General features: G+C 48.8%; 9 protein-coding genes across 9 annotated transcripts; 2 read left to right on the top strand and 7 right to left on the bottom strand.

Annotated features, from left to right (window-relative positions):
• Window positions 1-178: 178 nt before the first annotated feature.
• Window positions 179-700, bottom strand: ACHE_70891S (GNAT family N-acetyltransferase; the record flags this gene model as incomplete). The annotated part of the gene is made up of 1 exon (XM_043283273.1): window positions 179-700. The coding sequence occupies one exon, from the start codon at window positions 698-700 to the stop codon at window positions 179-181; it is 522 nt and encodes a 173-aa protein (XP_043140570.1).
• A 36-nt stretch (window positions 701-736) lies between these two features.
• Window positions 737-2,715, bottom strand: ACHE_70890S (putative extracellular lipase; the record flags this gene model as incomplete). Its single annotated transcript, XM_043283272.1, has 5 exons — window positions 737-1,786; window positions 1,832-2,003; window positions 2,049-2,121; window positions 2,167-2,318; window positions 2,366-2,715. 5 exons carry the CDS (start codon window positions 2,713-2,715, stop codon window positions 737-739), a joined length of 1,797 nt encoding a protein of 598 aa, XP_043140569.1.
• A 346-nt stretch (window positions 2,716-3,061) lies between these two features.
• ACHE_70889A (putative MFS transporter) lies at window positions 3,062-4,987 on the top strand (the record flags this gene model as incomplete). The annotated part of the gene is made up of 9 exons (XM_043283271.1): window positions 3,062-3,319; window positions 3,366-3,456; window positions 3,503-3,578; window positions 3,626-3,824; window positions 3,870-4,070; window positions 4,117-4,236; window positions 4,287-4,529; window positions 4,580-4,903; window positions 4,961-4,987. The coding sequence occupies 9 exons, from the start codon at window positions 3,062-3,064 to the stop codon at window positions 4,985-4,987; spliced, it is 1,539 nt and encodes a 512-aa protein (XP_043140568.1).
• A 664-nt stretch (window positions 4,988-5,651) lies between these two features.
• ACHE_70888A (response regulator) lies at window positions 5,652-6,255 on the top strand (the record flags this gene model as incomplete). The annotated part of the gene is made up of 3 exons (XM_043283270.1): window positions 5,652-5,677; window positions 5,731-5,866; window positions 5,923-6,255. 3 exons carry the CDS (start codon window positions 5,652-5,654, stop codon window positions 6,253-6,255), a joined length of 495 nt encoding a protein of 164 aa, XP_043140567.1.
• Window positions 6,256-6,339: 84 nt separating this feature from the next.
• On the bottom strand, window positions 6,340-7,155 carry ACHE_70887S (A4/G1 family peptidase; the record flags this gene model as incomplete). Its single annotated transcript, XM_043283269.1, has 1 exon — window positions 6,340-7,155. One exon carries the CDS (start codon window positions 7,153-7,155, stop codon window positions 6,340-6,342), a length of 816 nt encoding a protein of 271 aa, XP_043140566.1.
• A 1,637-nt stretch (window positions 7,156-8,792) lies between these two features.
• Window positions 8,793-9,396, bottom strand: ACHE_70886S (uncharacterized protein; the record flags this gene model as incomplete). The annotated part of the gene is made up of 2 exons (XM_043283268.1): window positions 8,793-8,920; window positions 8,970-9,396. 2 exons carry the CDS (start codon window positions 9,394-9,396, stop codon window positions 8,793-8,795), a joined length of 555 nt encoding a protein of 184 aa, XP_043140565.1.
• Window positions 9,397-14,335: 4,939 nt separating this feature from the next.
• On the bottom strand, window positions 14,336-15,112 carry ACHE_70885S (uncharacterized protein; the record flags this gene model as incomplete). The annotated part of the gene is made up of 1 exon (XM_043283267.1): window positions 14,336-15,112. The coding sequence occupies one exon, from the start codon at window positions 15,110-15,112 to the stop codon at window positions 14,336-14,338; it is 777 nt and encodes a 258-aa protein (XP_043140564.1).
• Window positions 15,113-15,393: 281 nt separating this feature from the next.
• ACHE_70884S (uncharacterized protein) lies at window positions 15,394-16,408 on the bottom strand (the record flags this gene model as incomplete). Its single annotated transcript, XM_043283266.1, has 3 exons — window positions 15,394-16,040; window positions 16,093-16,203; window positions 16,264-16,408. 3 exons carry the CDS (start codon window positions 16,406-16,408, stop codon window positions 15,394-15,396), a joined length of 903 nt encoding a protein of 300 aa, XP_043140563.1.
• A 991-nt stretch (window positions 16,409-17,399) lies between these two features.
• ACHE_70883S (hemerythrin domain-containing protein) lies at window positions 17,400-18,000 on the bottom strand (the record flags this gene model as incomplete). The annotated part of the gene is made up of 2 exons (XM_043283265.1): window positions 17,400-17,822; window positions 17,875-18,000. 2 exons carry the CDS (start codon window positions 17,998-18,000, stop codon window positions 17,400-17,402), a joined length of 549 nt encoding a protein of 182 aa, XP_043140562.1.
• Between the last annotated feature and the right edge of the window lie 1,593 nt (window positions 18,001-19,593).

Below are 19,593 nucleotides of genomic sequence, written 5' to 3'. Positions count from 1 at the left end.
AGGAATTTTGGAAAGATTTTGATCAAAGAGATAATATCTAGTAGCGCTTGTTCCTTTCGAAAAGGCTGGGTAATCACCCGTCCGTACGTCTAACTTCAAATTTTTTTCCCTTTGCTTCTCACTCCGGAAGACTAGGATCAACGCTTGTATGTGTCTATACTATGAAGGTAGCGATCTGCTACCACCGCAGCCCCATAAATACTGTCTGCTCCAACGGCGTGTCATAATACTTATCGATGATCTCAAACCCAAACCGCCGATACAGTTTCTGCGCTGCTACCATGTCCGGCAGTGTATCAAGTCGCATCCCCTCGTATCCGAGATCCTTTGCTTGCTGGATGACCGCTGCGACTAGCTTTTCTCCGGCACCGGTTCTCCGGGCTTGGGGTTTTACGTAGAGGCGTTTCATTTCGCACCAGGTGGGTGTGTTGTAGCGGAGGCCGACACAGCCGATTAAGCGGTTGGTATCGGCATTGGCATCGTTGTTATTTGAATCGGTGTCGGTGATTTCGGCGAGTAATAGAGCGCCGCCTTGTGAGGAGGCATATTTTCCAGGAAATGAGGCAACTTCTTTTTGGAAATTCTGGAAGGTGAGGTCGACGCCGAGAGATTCGGCATATGCGGCAAAGAGACCGAGAACTTGCGAATTCTCTTCGGGAAATCGGGCGCGTCTGATCGTGACTGACATTTTAATGCACATAATTTAGATGATTATTTGTTCTACACGCAATGGGTGTTATAGATGTACGAGCTTATGACTCATCCTCATCCCACTCTTCGTCCACCAGAAATCGCACTCTCTCCGACTCCAGTCATCCCCGGCCATTGTTGCCGCAACGCCTTTGCCTTCGCCTCCAGCGCGCTCATCATTTCCCTTGCCGAAGATCATGATTTTCTTTCCTGATTTTTTCGATGCATCGTATGCCTCCCATACCGGCCGATGCGCATATCGCCCGGGGACCGCATTCGGATCACCCCGGACTATAAACGAGGTGAAGTATGCATGCAGCACCCCAGCGATTTCTGCTTGAGATTCGGATATCTCACGAACCTCTGGGTTAAACGTCTCGTATACCATCTGGTCGCCGTGATTGGCGCCGCCCTGGACGGTTTTGTTCAGTGCCCAGTGGTACAGGAATATCGGTTCCTCCTGGCCGGTTGAGGCGAGCGTTGCGGTTTGTCTAACTGGGCATGCATATGCGTAGTGTGCGTATGCGGCTTCGACGCGTTTGTACTGCGCTCCGACAGAGATATTTCTTGTTTCGGTGTAGATCGAGGAAGTGTCGAGTGCTGGGTCGGGGTATAGTTTGTTGATGGTTTGGAGGTCTTTTTCGGTGTACGCAGGGAGAAGGGTATGGAAAAAGGATGTGAATTCCTCAGACGTTGCCATCGACGCCGGAACGTAGTATGTGCCTTCGTTCGTGTTGAAGCCGGTCAAGATAGGCATGCGGTTCCATTTTCCAGAGTGCCAGGCGTCGATAGGTCGTTGTTTGATGAGATCGCCGTCAATAACGGGCTGGAAGGCCCAGCGAACACTGGGATTGTATCTATCGAAAATGGTAAACGAGGCGCTGGTTATGGTCTCTGGCGATTGACTACGAAGGCAGGTCATTATCTCGGAGGCAGGGCGGTTCGCGCATCCAGTTTCTTGGACGAACTCCTCGAATTGCTGCTCGTGTAGACGTGCATTGTAAGGATGTACGGCGCGAGAGGTGGCTGATCCGGATTGGATAATCGCGCGGTGGAAGAGTCCGTTTGTGTCGAGGTTCATGATATGATGCGCGATCTACAACTGTTAGAAATGGACTACATCTGGAAATATTACCCATACCGAATGAGCTCCAGCGGAGAGTCCAAACAGCGTCACTTGCGATGGATCACCGCCAAATGCCTCGATGTTCTCCTGTACCCATTGGAGCAGCAGTAATTGGTCGCGAAGTCCGAGATTCAACACGCCTTCTTCAGCAGTAACGGTCGACGGGAGGAAACCAAGGGCTCCGACACTGCCACGGTCAATTGAAGCCAAATTCATTGCATTGTCCACTTACCGATAGTTGAAGCTGACACCTACAAAAGGCTCCTCGGACCATCCCACCATTGAGGCCGTATTGTGCATCGATGCTTTGGCTATTAGCAGCTATTCAATTGAAGCCATAGCGGACTCACAAGTTCCCCTGTTGTAGGCACCACCGTGCACGTAGACAGCGACAGGGAGTTTGTCCCCCGTTTCACCATGAGGTCGAAATACGTTGACGGTAAGACAATCTTCGCTGGAGCGACTGTCGCCGCCGAATTTCAGTAGCTGCTTCCCCGGACATCTAATCAATCAGCGATGTTATCCACGTTGATGGGGGTTGGTACTCACCTTGCACCGAACTGGCTCGCATCCAAAACATCGTCCGACGCCTCAATTGCGACTGGAGGACGAAATCGTTTCTCTCCTACCGGAGGAAGAGCATACGGAATTCCTCGAAAAGCATCAACCGGACTCTTAAGCGTATCCCGCAAAGTCACACCAATCACCGTCCCCTGCTTAACAGTGACTCTCGGCCTCGTGATAACAAACTCCCTTAACGGCTCCGGAATCCATGGCGAAGCCGAATTCTGAAATTGCGCAATAAGCCCCGACGACACTGAATAACCATCTGTGTTATGCACACCCAGCAGAAGAATCACCGGCAACACTGCCAGCAGCAACATCTTGAATGAGAACATGATGGTTGCAACACAATTCCAAACTGAGATTCGGGCATCATCCGCATTATCACTGTTGCCAAGGACCGGGCCTGGTGCTGGCGTGCTTCTCCTCTTTCTCCACTTTGGCGTTATCTTGATAGATTGAGTGCACGGTTTCTCCGCATCTTATCTCGGGATGCAGAAATATGGCCGATGCGCTTTGATATCTCAACGGTGATAGTATAGCCCGTTTCGGAAATGTTTCTGCTATCAAGGCCAAGCCGTTAACTAGCTGGTAAGATCATGGATGGCGATAACGCCAGGGCTAAATACAGCATCCGTCCGGCATTATGCCCAGCACGAGTTCTGCATAGCAGCGTTCAAAATGGCCACTGAAGCGAAAGACCAGAAGAGCTATGCTCTATTAACAGTCACTCCAAAGCACGATGACATCGAAGAGGGCCAGATCACCTCGACCCTCGACGAGGCAGAACTCTTCCTCCACGAACATGGCATCTCCCACGCACAATTGCAAGAGATGCTGAGCGACGAGACCAGATCGAAGAAGCTCCGACGACGCATCGACCTTATCCTTCTCCCGCTGCTATGTGGAACGTATGTTCTGCAGTATATCGATAAGCAGGTGTGTCTTCTTCACTCTGGGGAAAAGAATGATATTAATGAAGCAGGCTCTCTCGTACAGTGCGGTTTTTGATCTTTTCGACAATGCTAATATCACCAGTGATCAGTATAGCTGGCTGACCAGTATTTTCTATTTCGGTATTTACATTTCTCGAGAGTGAAAGGCGAGACATTAACGATTCAGGCTATCTCTTCTGGGAGTATCCGGCCAGTTACATCGCACAGCGTTTACCGGTTGGCACTGTGATTTCTACATTTGTGTAAGTCCTCTTGCCTATATACCCTACTTCGGGTATTGACGACACAGTCTTTGCTGGGGCTCTATCCTCATGATCACAGCTAGCTCCCACAACTTCACCGGGTTAGGAATCTGCCGTTTCTTGCTGGGATGCTTCGAAGCCCCAATCACACCGTGCTTCATGATGATAGTTGGCATGTGGTATTTACGACAAGAACAGCCCTTCCGAGCAGGATGTTTCTACTGCTGCAACGGTGTTGGCGCGATGGTACGCTTTCCTACCATCCCAACTTACCCAGACTAATAAAACTAGGTCGGAGGCTTGATTACATATGGCATCGGCCAAATAGATAGCTTTCCCGTTTGGAAAGCCGTGTTTATGATTTGTGGTGGTGCGACAGTTGTCTGGGGTGGTGTTCTCATGGTTTTTCTTCCGAATAGTATTCTCTCATCAAAGAGGTTTACTGTTGAGGAGAAGATTTTACTTATTGGAAGGGGGAAGCAGAATCAGACGGTATGATTCATCTTGACGAAAGGAAAAGCGAAAGCTGACAAGCTAGGGTATCTTAAACCGCTCGATCAAATGGTACCAAATCCGCGAGGCACTTGTCGATCCCCAAGTCTGGATTCTTTTTCTCTTTACCCTGATGAATGAAACCATCAACGGAGGGTTTGCCAATGTACGTTACTTCAACTTACCAACGGTAACAGAACTGACAAATGCCAACAGTTCGGAAAACTCATCATCAAAGGCCTTGTCGACAGCTCCCTCCTAACAACAGCATTAGGCATCCCCCAAGGAGCCTTCCAAGTCTTCTTCATCCTCTCAGGCTCGTACCTCTCAACGCGATTCAAGAACATCCGCACAATCATAATGGCCCTCTACCTGATTCCCACCGTCCTCGGAATAAGCCTCCTCTGGAAATTCCCACGAAGTGAAAACCAATACGGCGTGTTATTCGGTTACTACATTGTACATCCCCCTCCCAGCCCCTCTACATAGCAGAAAACTAACAGTCCTAGACAGGGTCATTTGTTTCATCACTTGTCCTCGCCCTCCAAATGCCCTCCAGCAACATGGGTGGCTATACCAAGCGCGTCACCTCAACCGCCCTCGTCTTCCTCGCCTACTGCATCGGAAACATCATCGGTCCACACGCGTTTCTGTCAGATGAGGCACCTGTGTATCCGACGGCGTGTAAGCTTGGTCTGGCTTGTGCAGTGACCCAGATTGCGTGTGCGTTGGGGTTAAGGGTGTTGCTGGTTTGGAGGAATCGGGTGAAGGAGGGGGAGATGAGTGTTGAGGGGATGGGGGAGGAGATTTTGGCTGATTTGACGGATTTCGAGGTGAGTTTTGCTGACGTGGTTGTGCTTTGGTTGATGGTTTCGCTGACGACGGCGTAGAATCCGAGGTTTCGATATGTTTATTGAGTTGGCTGGTGCTAGGTTTTCTATGGCTCGCCGTTATTGGTTTGCGAGTGCCAAGCTATTTTTCGGTTATGGTAAATAGGAATAAGTAATGAAGTTTCACATTTGTGCACAACCTGGTGAAGAAACCCAACTATAGACATGGGCAATTGCTAGCCTCCTCTAAACGAACCCGCTTTATCTGACTATGGAGACTAATGGTCCCTCGAATGACGGCCAACGACACGGTATTTCTTCGACACGAGCATATCCCAGAATACCGATCCAAAACAGACTACGCATCAACTCGGACCCTATATAGGCAAAGCGTCTAGACCTCTACTACCCGGGAACATTAAGCCTCACATATGCGTACAGCACCACCGAATGCAAACCTCCACTCGCAAGCTAAATACCCTCGTTCCAGACTCATCGTACAGCATATACGGTGTTCTAGACTCCTGCTGCATACCGCAGTGTCCATTGCATGCTCAGCACCAATGACATGCGAATGTGTACTAACAAGGCTAACAAGGCTGTGCGCGAGTCTAGACCGTTCAACGTGGTCTGAACGTGGTGAGATCTTCATTTATAAAAGGCTGTCTTCGACGAGGTCATCCTTCATATTCAAAAAAAATTTTTTTTTATAAGTTTCTGGACAAATGGTGTCGACATCGACTATAGCAGAATGCTCGTCCTCCAAATCGACAATAAGTATGACACACCCTCTTATGAACCAAAAACAAGAACAATACTAACAAACCAAGCCCCGCAATGCAAAAACTCCTCCCCAAAATGCTCTCCAAGCACAACATCGCCCACATCCCCGTGCAAAACCCCCGCGACGCCCTAGCCTACCTCTCCAACCCGCATAATCTGCGGCCGAACATAATCTTTCTAAAAGTCAGCCAAGCCCCTACAGACAGAACAAAGCCATTGATTGATTAACATCAACATAGATGCAAATACCAGTGATGTCTTCACAAGAGTTCATCCATGTCCTCCGCACCAAGCCTCCCTTCGCGAATGATCCGCTCCTGCGCGCAACGCCGGTGATAGGCATGGATTCGGGATATAGTTTCCGGCCTCGTCGCGAGAAGCATATCAACGAGTGGGGGGTTGATGATGCGATTCCACGGCCGATGAAGGCTAAGGCGTTGCAGGATGTATTGTTGTATTGGTCGAGGAGGGAGGTGGTTCCGAATCAGGGTCCTGGTGATGATGTCAGTATTCAGCCGGTTTGGGGGCCATTTCCTTTACGGGGGTATACGGGGCCGAGGTCGCTGCTTTAATTTGGGAACTGGATTTGTATTCAGATGCGGACGAACATGTACAACGAATGAAACAATATGCAAGACAAAGAGAAAGAAAGAAAGCTAGCCCGTGTACTTCACATTGAACTCCTCGTCACTGATGATCGTCGTCTCGGTAATCACATTGTCGCCCTGCTTCAGCTCGATAATCGACGCGTCCTTGACCCCGTACACCTTGTGGCCAGCCTGCGCCTGCGCCTCTGTGAACATAACAGTGCCGAAATCAACCAGGTTCACCAGCTCGCCGCCAGACTGGAAGTCTTCGACGATCCATTCCGCATTCTCACCAGCCAGCACGGCCTTTTCCGACGGTGCCCTAAGGATTTGCGTTGCCGTTTCGCCGGTCGATAGATTCTCGATTTGCACATAACCCCAGCTAGACGAGTACGCCTCAACGACGAGATTCACCACATCACCCGGCTTGAACTTCAGTTGGAAATCGTACGCGTAATCCGGGTACCACTCGTACCACGCATCATAATGCACATTCCCATCCGCCTCGACATAAAAGTCCACGCCCGTCTGCAAGATCGCTGCGCCGTAGGTATCGCCGTCAATTCCGACCCACGCGGATCCCGCAGTGACGCTACCTTCTTTCACCTCGCCGACGGCTTTTGGTTCCGGGACTGTGAAGGTGCCTGAGACGTAGGACCAGGAGCCCTCCGGGGGTGGTTGTTCGTAGACGGCGCCGGCCCAGTTGTTGCTGTATTGGATGTCAGTTAAGGCTCTTTGGTCGGCGTCGGTGGTGGCGAGGCGCTGGTTGGGGTTTGATTGGCGGGAGGATGTGCGGGCTTGCACGCGTTCTTTGAGGGTGCGTGGAGCAGCTAGGGTGCTGCCCACGAGGAGCGCGGTGGTAACGAAGGTGCTCAGAAACTTCATGGTGGCAGTCGTTGCTGGCGAGACAATGTGTCGAGAATATGCCGGGATTGTCGAGAGTTGCTGCAGAGGTAATGTCGTGAAGTTCGACGGCGATGTGCAACAACGTGAAGGTCCTGGCATGTACTTTATATAGCTTTTGTTGTTTTTTACGTCCCAATAAGGAAATATCCAAGCCCCGTCCGTCTTCGTACCGCATACCAGAATAGAGAAAATGGTCGGGGAAAGCACCCTAATCGACGGCTACGCGTGTCCTCCCTATCCACAAGATCGGTAAGATCGCATTCCAGTGCTCAAAACAGTCACGGATTAAGCTCAAGCTGAGGAATCAACCGGCATGAGGAATGGCGCAAGAACATCCTCCATAGTCTTTATTCGCAATGGAGCAAAAGAATTTGGCAAGATTGCCTCTCATTTGCGCGTGTTTGAGCGGCATATGACTGGTATGTGTCTCAGGACAAGCGAAGAAAGCAGTCGCGTGCATTCCAAACAAAATTCTTCAGTCTCGGCTCTGTTTATCACGCACTTTTTTATAAGAAAACGAACTTTTTCATAAGAAAACGAGAATGGTCGATTCCATGGCGTGTCAGAGTGTTGTATGCGTCTGGCCTCGTTTGCAGTCGCATGTGCTTGGACTTGCATGGTGCATTGCAGGCCAAGCTTTCATGCAGTAGATTTCGCATCGCATGCACTTCTGCATTCGTATGTTCTTCAATTTTGTGAGTAGAATCAGACAGGTGTCGCGTGCTCCGCTTCGATCACGTTTGGACGAGCCGAGATGGCCGGGCGTGGTCACCAAAAGGACACAATAGAAGGATTACATAATATTTCTCCCTTTCCTGTCTCAATTATTGGGAATCGGATCCGTCCGTTCAAGTAGGTCGAGCGGACTCTGCTCCCTTAGCCCCTTACTCCTTGCAGGGCTTTCTAATCGATGGTTGAGCCTGGAGAGGATACTCCGGCGGACTAGAAGGAATAGCAGAGAAATAAAATATATATGCAGGACGTGTACTCCGTACACTTGGATGATGCCGAATTGAGTGCCTCTACAGTCTACCATGATTCTAATTCCACCGAAGCCATAGCCGACCACTATAACATTGTCGTCAGCGGTGTCAAACTAGGCAGAGGCAGTCGCCAAAATGCTGCGGTGCAGGAGTTCATCCTCCGCGATACTCTCCAGATGCGGCCTAAGCGGCTTGTGGATTTTGAGAACCTGCTTGATGGGCTTAGGGCTATATTTCTGTTATATGTGGGGTTGGTGTTAGGATTTGGTAGATTGATTGCTGTTATGTTGGGAAGATGTCGTTTAGAGATGAGTACGTTCCTAAAGACTGGGGAGGGCGAGGAGGATGCTATGGTTAGGGCTCTAAGTGAGATGACTGAGGAGGTGTTGGAGGCGTATCACTTGAAGTTGAGAGTGATTGGTATGGCTGTTGTCACGATTGGATTGTATAGAATATACCCATCTCGTCTTATGTATAATAGAATGGATGTATTAGTTAATATGTCAGAATAGACTTGAAAAATCTACTACTACTACTAAGGATCAAACAGGTATACAGTTCAGTTTGGTTTAACAAGAGAAAAAGAGGATATAGCAGAATTGTGACTCCCAACAACTAGAGAATACCATGCTATCATGTTAGAGGGTCAGGGTTCTCTGGCAAAGTAAAGGAGCTCACAGTGCTGAGATTGCCAGCCTCAAGAACATCAACGTGCCGGTACCGTTCAGAGAAAACAATGTGGTAGAGGCGGTGCGCATATTCTAAACAGAATGTTAGTTGAAGCTAATGATAGATGGATTGGAGCAATACCTGGACGGGCTTTCACCGGTCGTGAAATCGTGAAATCCAAGACGATGTACTCTTCCATTTCCCTGGATTTTATCATGCTGTAGTACTGCCCTTCAGGTTCAAACCGTTCCATATGTTCCACCAGGCGATCACGACCCCTTAGAAGTTCGAGGCCCCATTTCTTCTGTTCTATAAAGAAGTCAATTGTCCCACCGCCTTTGGTGCTTGCCCCAATTGCGGATTCTGGGGACAGCATAACATGGCCATGAAGTATTGGTATCAGACAGCGGTAAAATTCTTTTTGATATTGGTCCTCAATGGGAGATGTGCTTCCTCTCACTGAGCGGGGGGCATCTGACAGCTGAGAAGGTCTGAAATGCTTAATGGCATCAATTGCCAGATCAAGTGGTGTGCTGTGTTTTATTTCATTGTCACGCTCTGCATCCATGTAAATGATGTTACAATACCTAGAGAGTGGACAATCAGTAAGGCCAAAAAAAAAAGGTAACGCAACTTGAATAGACACCTACCACCAGTGTATTGGACTGGCAAATACATAGTGAGAATCCTGACCTGATTTCTCTTCATGCAGCCATCCATTACGACAAATGTTCTCAAGAGCTTGTTGAAATCCTGGATCTTCCTTTTCAGCTTCAGACCTCAGGACACCATGGTAAAGGATAGCTTTTTTAAAAACTCTGATTGCATCGCTTGACTGTGTTTCATCAGGTCTAGGCAAGCCCCTAGCAAATGGCTGGGTTGAAAGATATCGGAAGAACACTCGAGGTTGACCAAAGAGGATTCTAGACATGGTCTGCCAATCAAGCATCCTGCCTTTCCGCAGAATGTCATAGATATCCTATTGAAAGATCCATGTGAGAAGGAATTCCATATCTGGACTGTAACTAATAGGAAATACTTACCTGTATACCATTTAGGGCACTTAGCAGACTTTTGAGCAATCCTATGTGCCCACCACTAAACAAAACAAGTCCCTCCTTGTTATGATCTACGGGGCAGTGTAGATCAGCCTGTCAACCAGGTAAGGATAACGATATTGGAAAGGAAGCAGTATAGTGAGATTGTTACAAGACTGAATCTTGTCGGATGAAGCTACATACAGTGCACGCCTTTTAACTCCTGTTCCTCTGGACAACCCCGCTGCGGGGTATCTGATCTATCACATATGCCTCTCGAGAGTCTCGATAGGGGACCTCGATAGGGCCCCATGGTCCCAATATCCTAACAATTATCCCCCTCCTAATGGCGGCCGTCCTCGGGCGCCGTAAGATAGGCCGGCGTTTCTGGCCAGTCTACATTGCCTGGTGTTCTCGGAAGATCTGACAGTACTCTGGTGTCCCTCGTTCTATCTTCTCTTGATTGTCTTTCGGAACTTTCTGATCGCTTCAGGCGCATTCGCCATATTGTCGTGGGGAACCCATTGGTTATATTCAGATGGCCAATCCTTCCATTTAACTAAGAAGTAGAGGTCGCCGTCGAACCGCCTTTCTCCTTTTACCTCTTCGACTTCCCATTCACCATCATCTTCCAGCTGCGGCATAGGCATCTGTTCCACACTGTTTTGATCGCGATTCGTCCAGGGCTCTAGAAGTGAGACATGGAAAACATTATGGATACGGGCATATTGATTCGGGAGGGCAAGGCGATAGGCTTGTTGTCCAATTCGATCTAGCACCCGGAAGGGCCCAATAAATCGTGGGGCTAGTTTTCGTGCAGGCTTTTTCAACTTCAGGTTCTTTGTTGAGAGGAGAACCAAGTCTCCGCGCTGGAATTCCATTGGCTTATGTCGACTGTTATAGTATTTCGCCTGGGCTTCAGTGGTGTTTTGCCAGTGTTTCTCCAGTTTCTGTCGCAATTCCCCTAATTTTTGTATTCGTGCAGTGGCTGCTGGCACCTCTCCTGAAGGCGCATCGTCCTCGATGCGTATGTGAAAGTCCGGTGAATACCCCAATAGGGCTTGGAAAGGCGACATACCGGTTGTTGCATTTTTTGCGTTGTTGCAGGCAAATTCAGCTGTTCGGAGGAGTGATGGCCAATTTAGCTGTTCAGTATCCACAAAACAGCGAAGGTAGTGCTCAAGTGTCTGGTTCATCCGTTCTGTTTGGCCATCTGTTTGGGGGTGAAACGCTGTTGACAGCCTCAATTTGACATGGGACAGGTAGCAGAGGCTGGACCAGAAGCTGCTGGTAAAGATTGGTCCTCGGTCAGAGACAATCCCGTCCGGCGGCCCATATTTTAGCTCCACATGTGTGTGAAACAATTCAGCAAGCATAGCTGCATTGATTGTTGATGGCACAGCGAACAGAAGGCACATTTTCGAATATCGGTCAACAATCACCAGAATTGCATCAACCATTTGATCGCCCACTAATACCGGTGGTAAGCCTGTTATAAAGTCCATTGACAATTCAGCAAAAGGTCGATGAGGGATTGGCAGTGATTCGATTTTGCCGTAGGGTCGATGCCTTGGTGCTGTGGTGCCTTGACACACAGCACAACTCATGACATATTCTTTCACATCTTCATGCAATCGGAGCCAGTGAAATTTGCGTTTTAGCAGGTCAGTTGTTCGTGTTTGGCCAAAATGGCCTGCCAGGGGATCATCGTGGTATAACTCCAAAAGTTTTTGACGCAGGTTCTCTGCTGCAGGAATGTACAATCGACCCCGAAACACAACTAGACCATCAGTGTTTATATGCCAGTCATTGAATCCTCGTTGACCCTCTTCAATACCAGCCTTCAGGCGTTGGGTCTCTGGATCTTCGGCCTGGGTCCGTTGGATTTCCAATAACAAATTGTCACTTACTTTTAACTCATATATATGTGCCCTCTCTGAGGCGCTCACATTATCTAACCCATACTGAGAGATTGGCCTGTTGCGGCGCAAATCATCCCAGACAGCCCAGTCAGCTGATTCTGCAGCGATCCATTCACCTCGTGGGTGCCCGGGATCATCTCCACCATGGGAGTGCTGAGGTGGGTGTTCCCCCCGGGCAGTTCCGTCGCCCCTGGCCTCAAACTGGGATTTCAGACTGATCAGGTCTGACACACACAAAGATTGTACCATGGTGCTCCGCTGGCCAGGCGGGCCCAATTCACTAGCAAGTCGCTGCTGTAATGGAGATAACACATCTGGATCTAGGGCGTCCCCTATCTCCTTGGAACAACCTTTTCGAGAAAGACCATCTGCAGGGTTCATTTTCCCTGGGCGATGTTTGATCACAAAGTCAAAAGGTGTTAAGAATAGGCACCACCGAGCTTGTCGCCCGTTGAGCTTCCGTTGACGCATAAATGCCTGCAGATTAGAATGATCTGAAAGAACCTCAATAGGATGCATACTCCCTTCTAGGTAGTGGCGCCAGTGTTTGAAAGAGTGGACAATTGCAAATAACTCCTGGTCAGGTGTACCATAATTTATCTCTGTCTCAGTGAATTTCCGGGACCAACATGCAACTGGGTGATAAACATTGTTGTTGTCTGGTTGTGAGAGAATTCCGCCCATTCCATATTTCGACGCGTCGGGTTCTAGGCGAATCGGTTTCTGAGGATCAAAATATCGAAGCAGAGGTGCTGTTTGGAAGGCAGCAAGTAGACGGCGGAATGCTAGTCTTTCAGCAAGGGATAAGCAGACTGCTCCAGGTTTCCGGCCATTCTTGCTTCCTTTCAGGAGGGAGGTTAGAGGTAAAGCAAGAAGGGAGAAATTTCGGATGAAACGACGATAGAAGTTGCAGAATCCAAGGAAAACCTGAATATCATGATAGCTTCCAGGGAGTTCCCAGGATGTAATAGCTTCAATACGCCGAAGGTCCATTGAGATGCCTTTTTGAGAGATGATATATCCCAGGAATTCAACCTCCTCTTGGAAGAAGCTGCACTTGCTAGGTTTTGCAAACAGTTCTGCTTGGCGCATGCGCTCAAGGACCTGGTACAGGTGCTGTGTATGTGATTCTCGGTCTGCTGAAAAAACCAGGATATCGTCTAGATATGCCACGCAAAAGACATCAAGAAGGCCACGAAGCGCTATGTGGATGTAGTTTTGGAAGGTAGCTGGTGCATTGGTCAATCCAAACGGCATAACAGTATATTCAAAATGGCCATAACGAGTCCGGAATGCTGTTTTCCATTCATCCCCTTCCTTGATTCGGATTCGGTAATAGGCATCTTGAACATCAATCTTGCTAAAGTATTTGGAACCAGATAATCGGTCAAGGATTTCTGAAATGAGAGGTAGAGGGTATCGGTTTTTGACTGAAACTTTATTAAGGCCCCGGTAGTCCACACAGAGACGCAGGCTACCATCTTTCTTGGGGACAAAAAGGATAGGGGCCCCTGCAGGGCTCTTTGATGGGCGAATTCGCCCGTTGGCAATGTTTTCATCGAGATACCGCCGGAGTTCAGCTAACTCAGTCTGTGAGAGAGGGTAAATGGGCCCATATGGTGGGGTTTCACCGTCTTTTAAATCGATTGCATGGTCGGTGGATTTCTGAGAGGGTAGGATCTTCGAACGTTCTGCAGAGAAAACATCATGGAACTTCTCTAATTCTGCTGGTAATTTGTCGAGGTTCGGTGAGGATTCATTTGTGTCTGTGGGTAGCCAGATGTCTTCAGGCATTTTTACCACAGCGAATACATGTGTGAGATTTCGGCATGTTTTAACGAACTTGTGAGGTTTCTGGTGTGAGATGGTTGATACTTCAAACCACCACTGTCGATTCCATGCTGAGAGGTAAATGTGATGGTCCTCAAGTGTCGTCATTGATAGAAGGACTGGGCTCCCACTTGACCGTGGGTCTCGATCGATAGCAACACAATGCCTTTCAAATGCGCGTGTAGTCCCCCGCGAATCAGTAGCAGTAATAGGGACTTTCCAGACACCATAGGTTGGCACCTTAGATCGGTTAACAGCGTCAAGAATAGGCGCAGTGAGTTTAGCTGGCTGTAGCCGATGTTGGAGTACAAATTGGTGGCTAATGATGTCGACTTCGGCGCAGCTATCTAGATCTGCATGTGTTTCGATGGTGTTTTGAATAGTAACTGGGATGTGGAAGCGAACAGTTGTCCCTACTTGAGAGTGATGAGCCGAAGGCGTAGGGTCTACTTCGACTCTTCCCCGTTTCCCATTTCTGACTGAATATTCTGGTTATTCAGGACTGATTGAATCTTTGTCTTCTTGGGGCACCTGGATGCAAGGTGATCGGTGGCGTCACAAATATAGCAGTGGTAAGGCTTGCCGTCTGGGCCAGTAGGTTGTTTCCACTTAGTTTTGAGATAAGGAGCTGAATATTTGTATCTGCGACGTTTGGGGTCATCTTGCTCTTGGCCACTAGTTGTGGTAGATTCGGTCCAGTTTCGTTTGCGACTTGGTTTTAGGAGGTTCCAATAGTGGGTGGCAAGGGAGACCATCTCCTCTCGTCCTTCAGGCAGCTTAATGTGATGTTCTCGAATATATTTCTTGAGGTTGCCCTGGAGTTTAGCGAAAAGGAGAGTGCACGTTCCTTTTCTGCTTGTCGAGGGAAATGTTGTTCTAGGGTGTCAAGGTAGGCATGGAACTCTCTAGGGTCCTGATTGGGGAGCTGGCAGGTCCTTTCGATTTGGTCCATTATATCAGCCTGGAGGGTGGTTGTATTCCGAATGAGGCTAAGTGTCCATTCTTCGAAGTATGCCCATGAATCTTCAATGTTTTGGCGCTCCTCAATAGATTTCTCTTCCACATGTCGATACCATCTATGCCGACAGGTGTGATCAAGGAAGTTGAGGGCGGCTAGGATTTTCTTCCCATCTGTTCGGTATTTTCGGGGGGCACCCCGAAAGGTGTAGCGGAGGTCGAGGAGCCAATCCTGGCGTCTTTGTAGGTTGAAATTCAGCGTGAAGGTTGAGATATTCTTGATCTTTAGCTCTTCAGTGTGACTCTCTGGTGGGTGGTTGCCTGGGTGGTCCCGGTTCACTACTGAACCTATTTCGGAAGGGTTGATAACCTCTGCTTCTAGGCGGGCAAGGTTTTCGCGGGCGACGCGGAGCTCCTCAAGCTTGGCGATTCGGTTGTGTATTGCTTGCAGGTCGGTGTCGATTTGCTCAGGTGTTATAGTGTCTTGTGAGGACAGTGTTGTTTCCTCAGCGATAGTTCTTGGGCGACCTCTCGGCATCGTCTTCCCTTAGGTGGTTGAAAAGAGAAGATTCAGAATTGTTATGATCTACGGGGCAGTGTAGATCAGCCTGTCAACCAGGTAAGGATAACGATATTGGAAAGGAAGCAGTATAGTGAGATTGTTACAAGACTGAATCTTGTCGGATGAAGCTACATACAGTGCACGCCTTTTAACTCCTGTTCCTCTGGACAACCCCGCTGCGGGGTATCTGATCTATCACATATGCCTCTCGAGAGTCTCGATAGGGGACCTCGATAGGGCCCCATGGTCCCAATATCCTAACACTCCTTGAGGTCCTCTGTTAGAGATGGACGTGACTGCATTTGTTTTGTGATTAGTGTTACCACATCCATTGCCTCATCCTTGTCAAGTAGCAGGCCAACTGGTGTCAAAAAAGGTGCTCGAAATGGATTATAACCTCTGACATTTTCATCTGCCCGCAGTGATATCTGCTGTTCAGGAGCAAATATTAAAGGAGTTTTTCTATGTTTCTCCTCATTGAATCCCACGAAGCCCCTACCTGGTGAGCCGTATGATGTGAAGAGTAGGATGTATGGGCTGGAATCAAGTTCAATACGTTTGAAGAGATCTGCCCAAAGTGCACCATCCCAGTACGACTCTTGTGCTTCGTCTATAACCAGATAGGCCGAGTAGGTGAGCCACTGGTCACCATGAACACCCGTCTCCTGCTCTAAATATGCATCCCAGCCGCCTTGTCCTCTAATCATCCTCTCATTCCAATCTGTAAGAACATAAATAGGCCTTTCTTTGCCATGATTCTCAAACAATTGATTGACCACAATGTTCATCAAAGTCGTTTTCCCGGAAGCTGGTGTGCCGCGCACTCGAATGATATGATAGTAATGAAGTCGCTCTATCAACTCATTGACCAATTTCGTCCGAGGATGAACCCGACTTGAGAGACCTGTGAAAGAATAAGATTACCTCTATGTACTTTTCAAACAGGAACAACTTACTATAAGGTCTGATTCTCCTTTTTGGTGGATTATTGCCAGAAGTGGTGTTATCAGGCGAAGCGTTCCCGGAGAGAGCAGGAGCGGTGATAGCAGGGGGGAGGGCTGGACGAGCTAAGTGTACAATAACTTTAGCCACAGAGCCTCAACTTATAGGAGGTATAAGGAACCAACCATAATCAAGATGCATGGCTATTGGATGCAAGCATGTGTCACAGGTCTGAGCATCATTGAAATTCAAGTCGATGACCCCAGGGACTATCCCCTGGGTGCATAGACACTTGTAATTGCCACGCTCATAGGTACATGGACCTAGCATGATGAGTACAGTGTATTGTCGTCGTGTGACAGAGGGTAACGTAGATGACTGTGAGAGGAGAGATGAAGGTGAAGAAGATGGAGGGGCAAAGGACTCTGAGGGTGGTGAAGAGGAAGTTGAGTTCATGGTGGGCATGTACATTAGTGCCTAACATCGCAGCTCTATATGGAAGGAGCCGGGTTGTAGACGCTGTTATAGTAACGCCGCCAGTACAGTACCTGACCGCCTTGCCCATTCTGCCGTTTTCCCCCACGGAAAGCCATTCGTGACTGTCCAGCACTTCTGCTGTCGCTTTTGCCCTCTTCTTTTCCTCTTTCATCTGGAGTCTATAGGGCCCATTTTTTGCTATCAAAAGATGTCTATCTTGTCTGTATTTCTGTTTGGCTTCCGCCCCCGCGGCCTTTGATATCTCTGTTCCTCCGCACAACCTTCATGATGGCCTCACTCTTTCCTTTTTGGGCACCTTTCCCTCTGCTCAATCTAACATTTCTCTCATTCTTTCCCTATTCTCTATGCCTATTTCCTCTTTTTCACCTTCTTTTATCTTCTGCTCACTTACTCCTCTGTTCCTCTCTTTCCCTCTCTTTGCCTCTTCCCGGTACTGCCATTTTCATTGACGCCTTCGAGCTCCTTCATTCTCTGGGAGCCACTCTGCAATTTTCTTTCATTGTTTCATAAATTTCTCTACAGTCTCTACCATTGCCATGCCCTCCGATTTCTCCATCTGCTCCTTGGCTCCCAGGATGCATTTTGCATCCTGCTCTGACAGCTGCTCTGGTTAGCCTATTTTTGGTATGCTTTTTACGGCTCTTCTAGTTGCTGGTGAGATTATCCCCACTTCACCTGTCCAGGAAATCTACCAGCGCCCGCTTCAAAGAGGCGGCGCCAGGACGGATATGCCACGAAAATATACCTTAAAGGCCACGACCTTTCGTGGCCTTTTCGGCGTCATCCCGAGTTACTCCGTACTCTGCTCGTATACCGTAATCACTCACATCTGCAACCCCGGCATCTCCTTCAACGTCCAATACCTCCTCATATTCTGCGCCCCCAACGTCTGCACCTCCTCATCAAGGTGCTTCCAAAGCACGTCCCCAAAAGCATCCATCAACCTCTTCACCTCCGCCCTATCAAGCTCCGCCTCCCCCGTCCGACAATCCTCCAAATACCTCTCCAACTCCACGAGCCCGGCATGGATCTTCTTATGCTGTTGCAGGAGGTCCAATTCCTTGCGGAACTCGGGCATTTTCTTCGCGAGGACGGGGAAGACGTGCTGTTCTTCGATGGAGTGGTGGAAGTCGAGTTGGGAGCAGAAGGCAAGGCCGGTTAGGATGAGTTGGCGGGGGTGTTTTTGTTTGCCAATGGGGGCGCAGGCGTTTTGGAGGTCGTTCCAAACGAGGCGGAAATGGTTGTGCTGTATCTGTTAACCGTCGTTTAGTTCGTAGGGTAGATCTAAATATACTCACGAACTGGTCCATTTGCACGGACAGGCGGTTGTAGACTTGGAAGTCTTTCATCGATAGTGGAGGCAGCGATTCGCCTTCCCGTGTGCGATCGCCGGCTCCTGTAGGCCCATTCATTTTCCACTCCATGGTATCAGCAGGTAACTAATGAATAGTATTTGTGGCGCGCTTACACAACGGAGCGCTTTTGATGTACAATTCGCGCGTATAAATCACGTGACGTATTACGTGAATAGTTAGCAGCGGCGAGTACAAAACTTTTGGGAACTTCAACATTCCTTGCAATTTACCCGCTTCATGTCCGTTGCTAAGAATGCCATGCTCGAGTCGCCTTGGGACGCTGTTTGAGAAACCACGCAAGTGGAACTCGTCCCATCGAGATCTCCTACGAGTGTCGTCGGAGGAATTAGTCGGCTCCGCATATCTACCCCAAGATGGAGACCAACGTAAATGCGTTTTATATATATATATATTTACTGCTTTGATCTCATTAACCTGTATGTGAGAGCTTGAAACTATCGCTGCACTTTTTGGCCAGACCAGAGAAAGAGGGTATCATTGACGGCACCGTCTGGTTCGACTACAAGGAGAGCCCTTTTTGTCTGTTTTACCATCTATGTTCGATGTTGTTTGTTACCGTGCGCCTTGACTTGGATACCTGGTTGTGAGTGTCGACCTTTTGCAGAACAATATCAGTCAGGCATGCTCGCTGAAATTATCTTAGTGTTACGCTACCTGACTGAAGAATTCGTTTCCACGTCGAGTCCCGCAGCGTGAATGGTGCCTTGAAATTTACAGGAGCTATCGGCAGGAGCTCGTCTGAGTCTAATGAGGATAAAGATGAAGAGTTTACAAGGGTCACCTTCACCCATTTGATCAACCCCGTCTTGAACCATGACAACTTCCCAGTGATTTCGACGAAGGATTATCATTACCATCTTTCGTCATGAGTTCCTTATATTCTTGCCCTGGCATTTGATAGAAACTGAAAGTCGTCTAGGAGTATCGGATCTCAGAGGCTTAGGATTTGGCTGGGGGACGGCACCCCTGTCACTGCCAAGAATGATGGCAGTTTATTCTTCATCAGAGGCGGCAGGCATACAGGCTCCGGGCGGTTCGGGGTAATTCCCGCCGCGTCCTTTGAGGTTAGTATTCTCTACTGTCCGCTGCTGACGTATATAATCAGGCCAAGCGCCGCGATGTGGCTGGGATTCACGTGGAGTCTGGAGAGCAATAAGGCTATTGCGCAAGTGTTCTTGGTCAGGAGGTGGCTGAATTATCGGGCCAGGCCACGGAGCAAAGCAGGGAGGTGTATCCAAATGCTTAGGTCGATCAGGAAGGGTTCGTGGTCAGTGTTCATGGCACGACACTTAAGATCACTGCAGCTCATTTCCCTGCCGAGTATCTCATGTTGTTTAAAAGAGACCTTCTGTCCGATCTTCCATTGTCATGGGTGAAGCGTTAGTCGGCCCCAGTCATTAGCATGCACCATAACTGGAACATGGTACTCACTATTCAGCCGAACATTGAATCTCCAGGATTCGCTGAAGCCAAAGCACATTCTGGCGGTCATCCAACTGACGGCCCAAGGTCGTCTCAACAAAGGCTGTCGAGGCGAACACGAGCGCTGCTCCTAAAGCGGGCTTTGCCCTAGTCTGCCGGTGATGGTAACATGTGGATTTAGGGTGCTTCTGCGGCCCGTTTGTGGCGGATATCGTACTC

The sequence above is a fragment of the Aspergillus chevalieri genome, chromosome 7, assembly GCF_016861735.1.
Source record: "Aspergillus chevalieri M1 DNA, chromosome 7, nearly complete sequence".
NCBI lineage: Eukaryota > Fungi > Ascomycota > Eurotiomycetes > Eurotiales > Aspergillaceae > Aspergillus > Aspergillus chevalieri.
The sequence above is the reverse complement of the archived record's forward strand: the minus strand, read 5'-3'. Positions and strand labels throughout refer to the sequence as shown.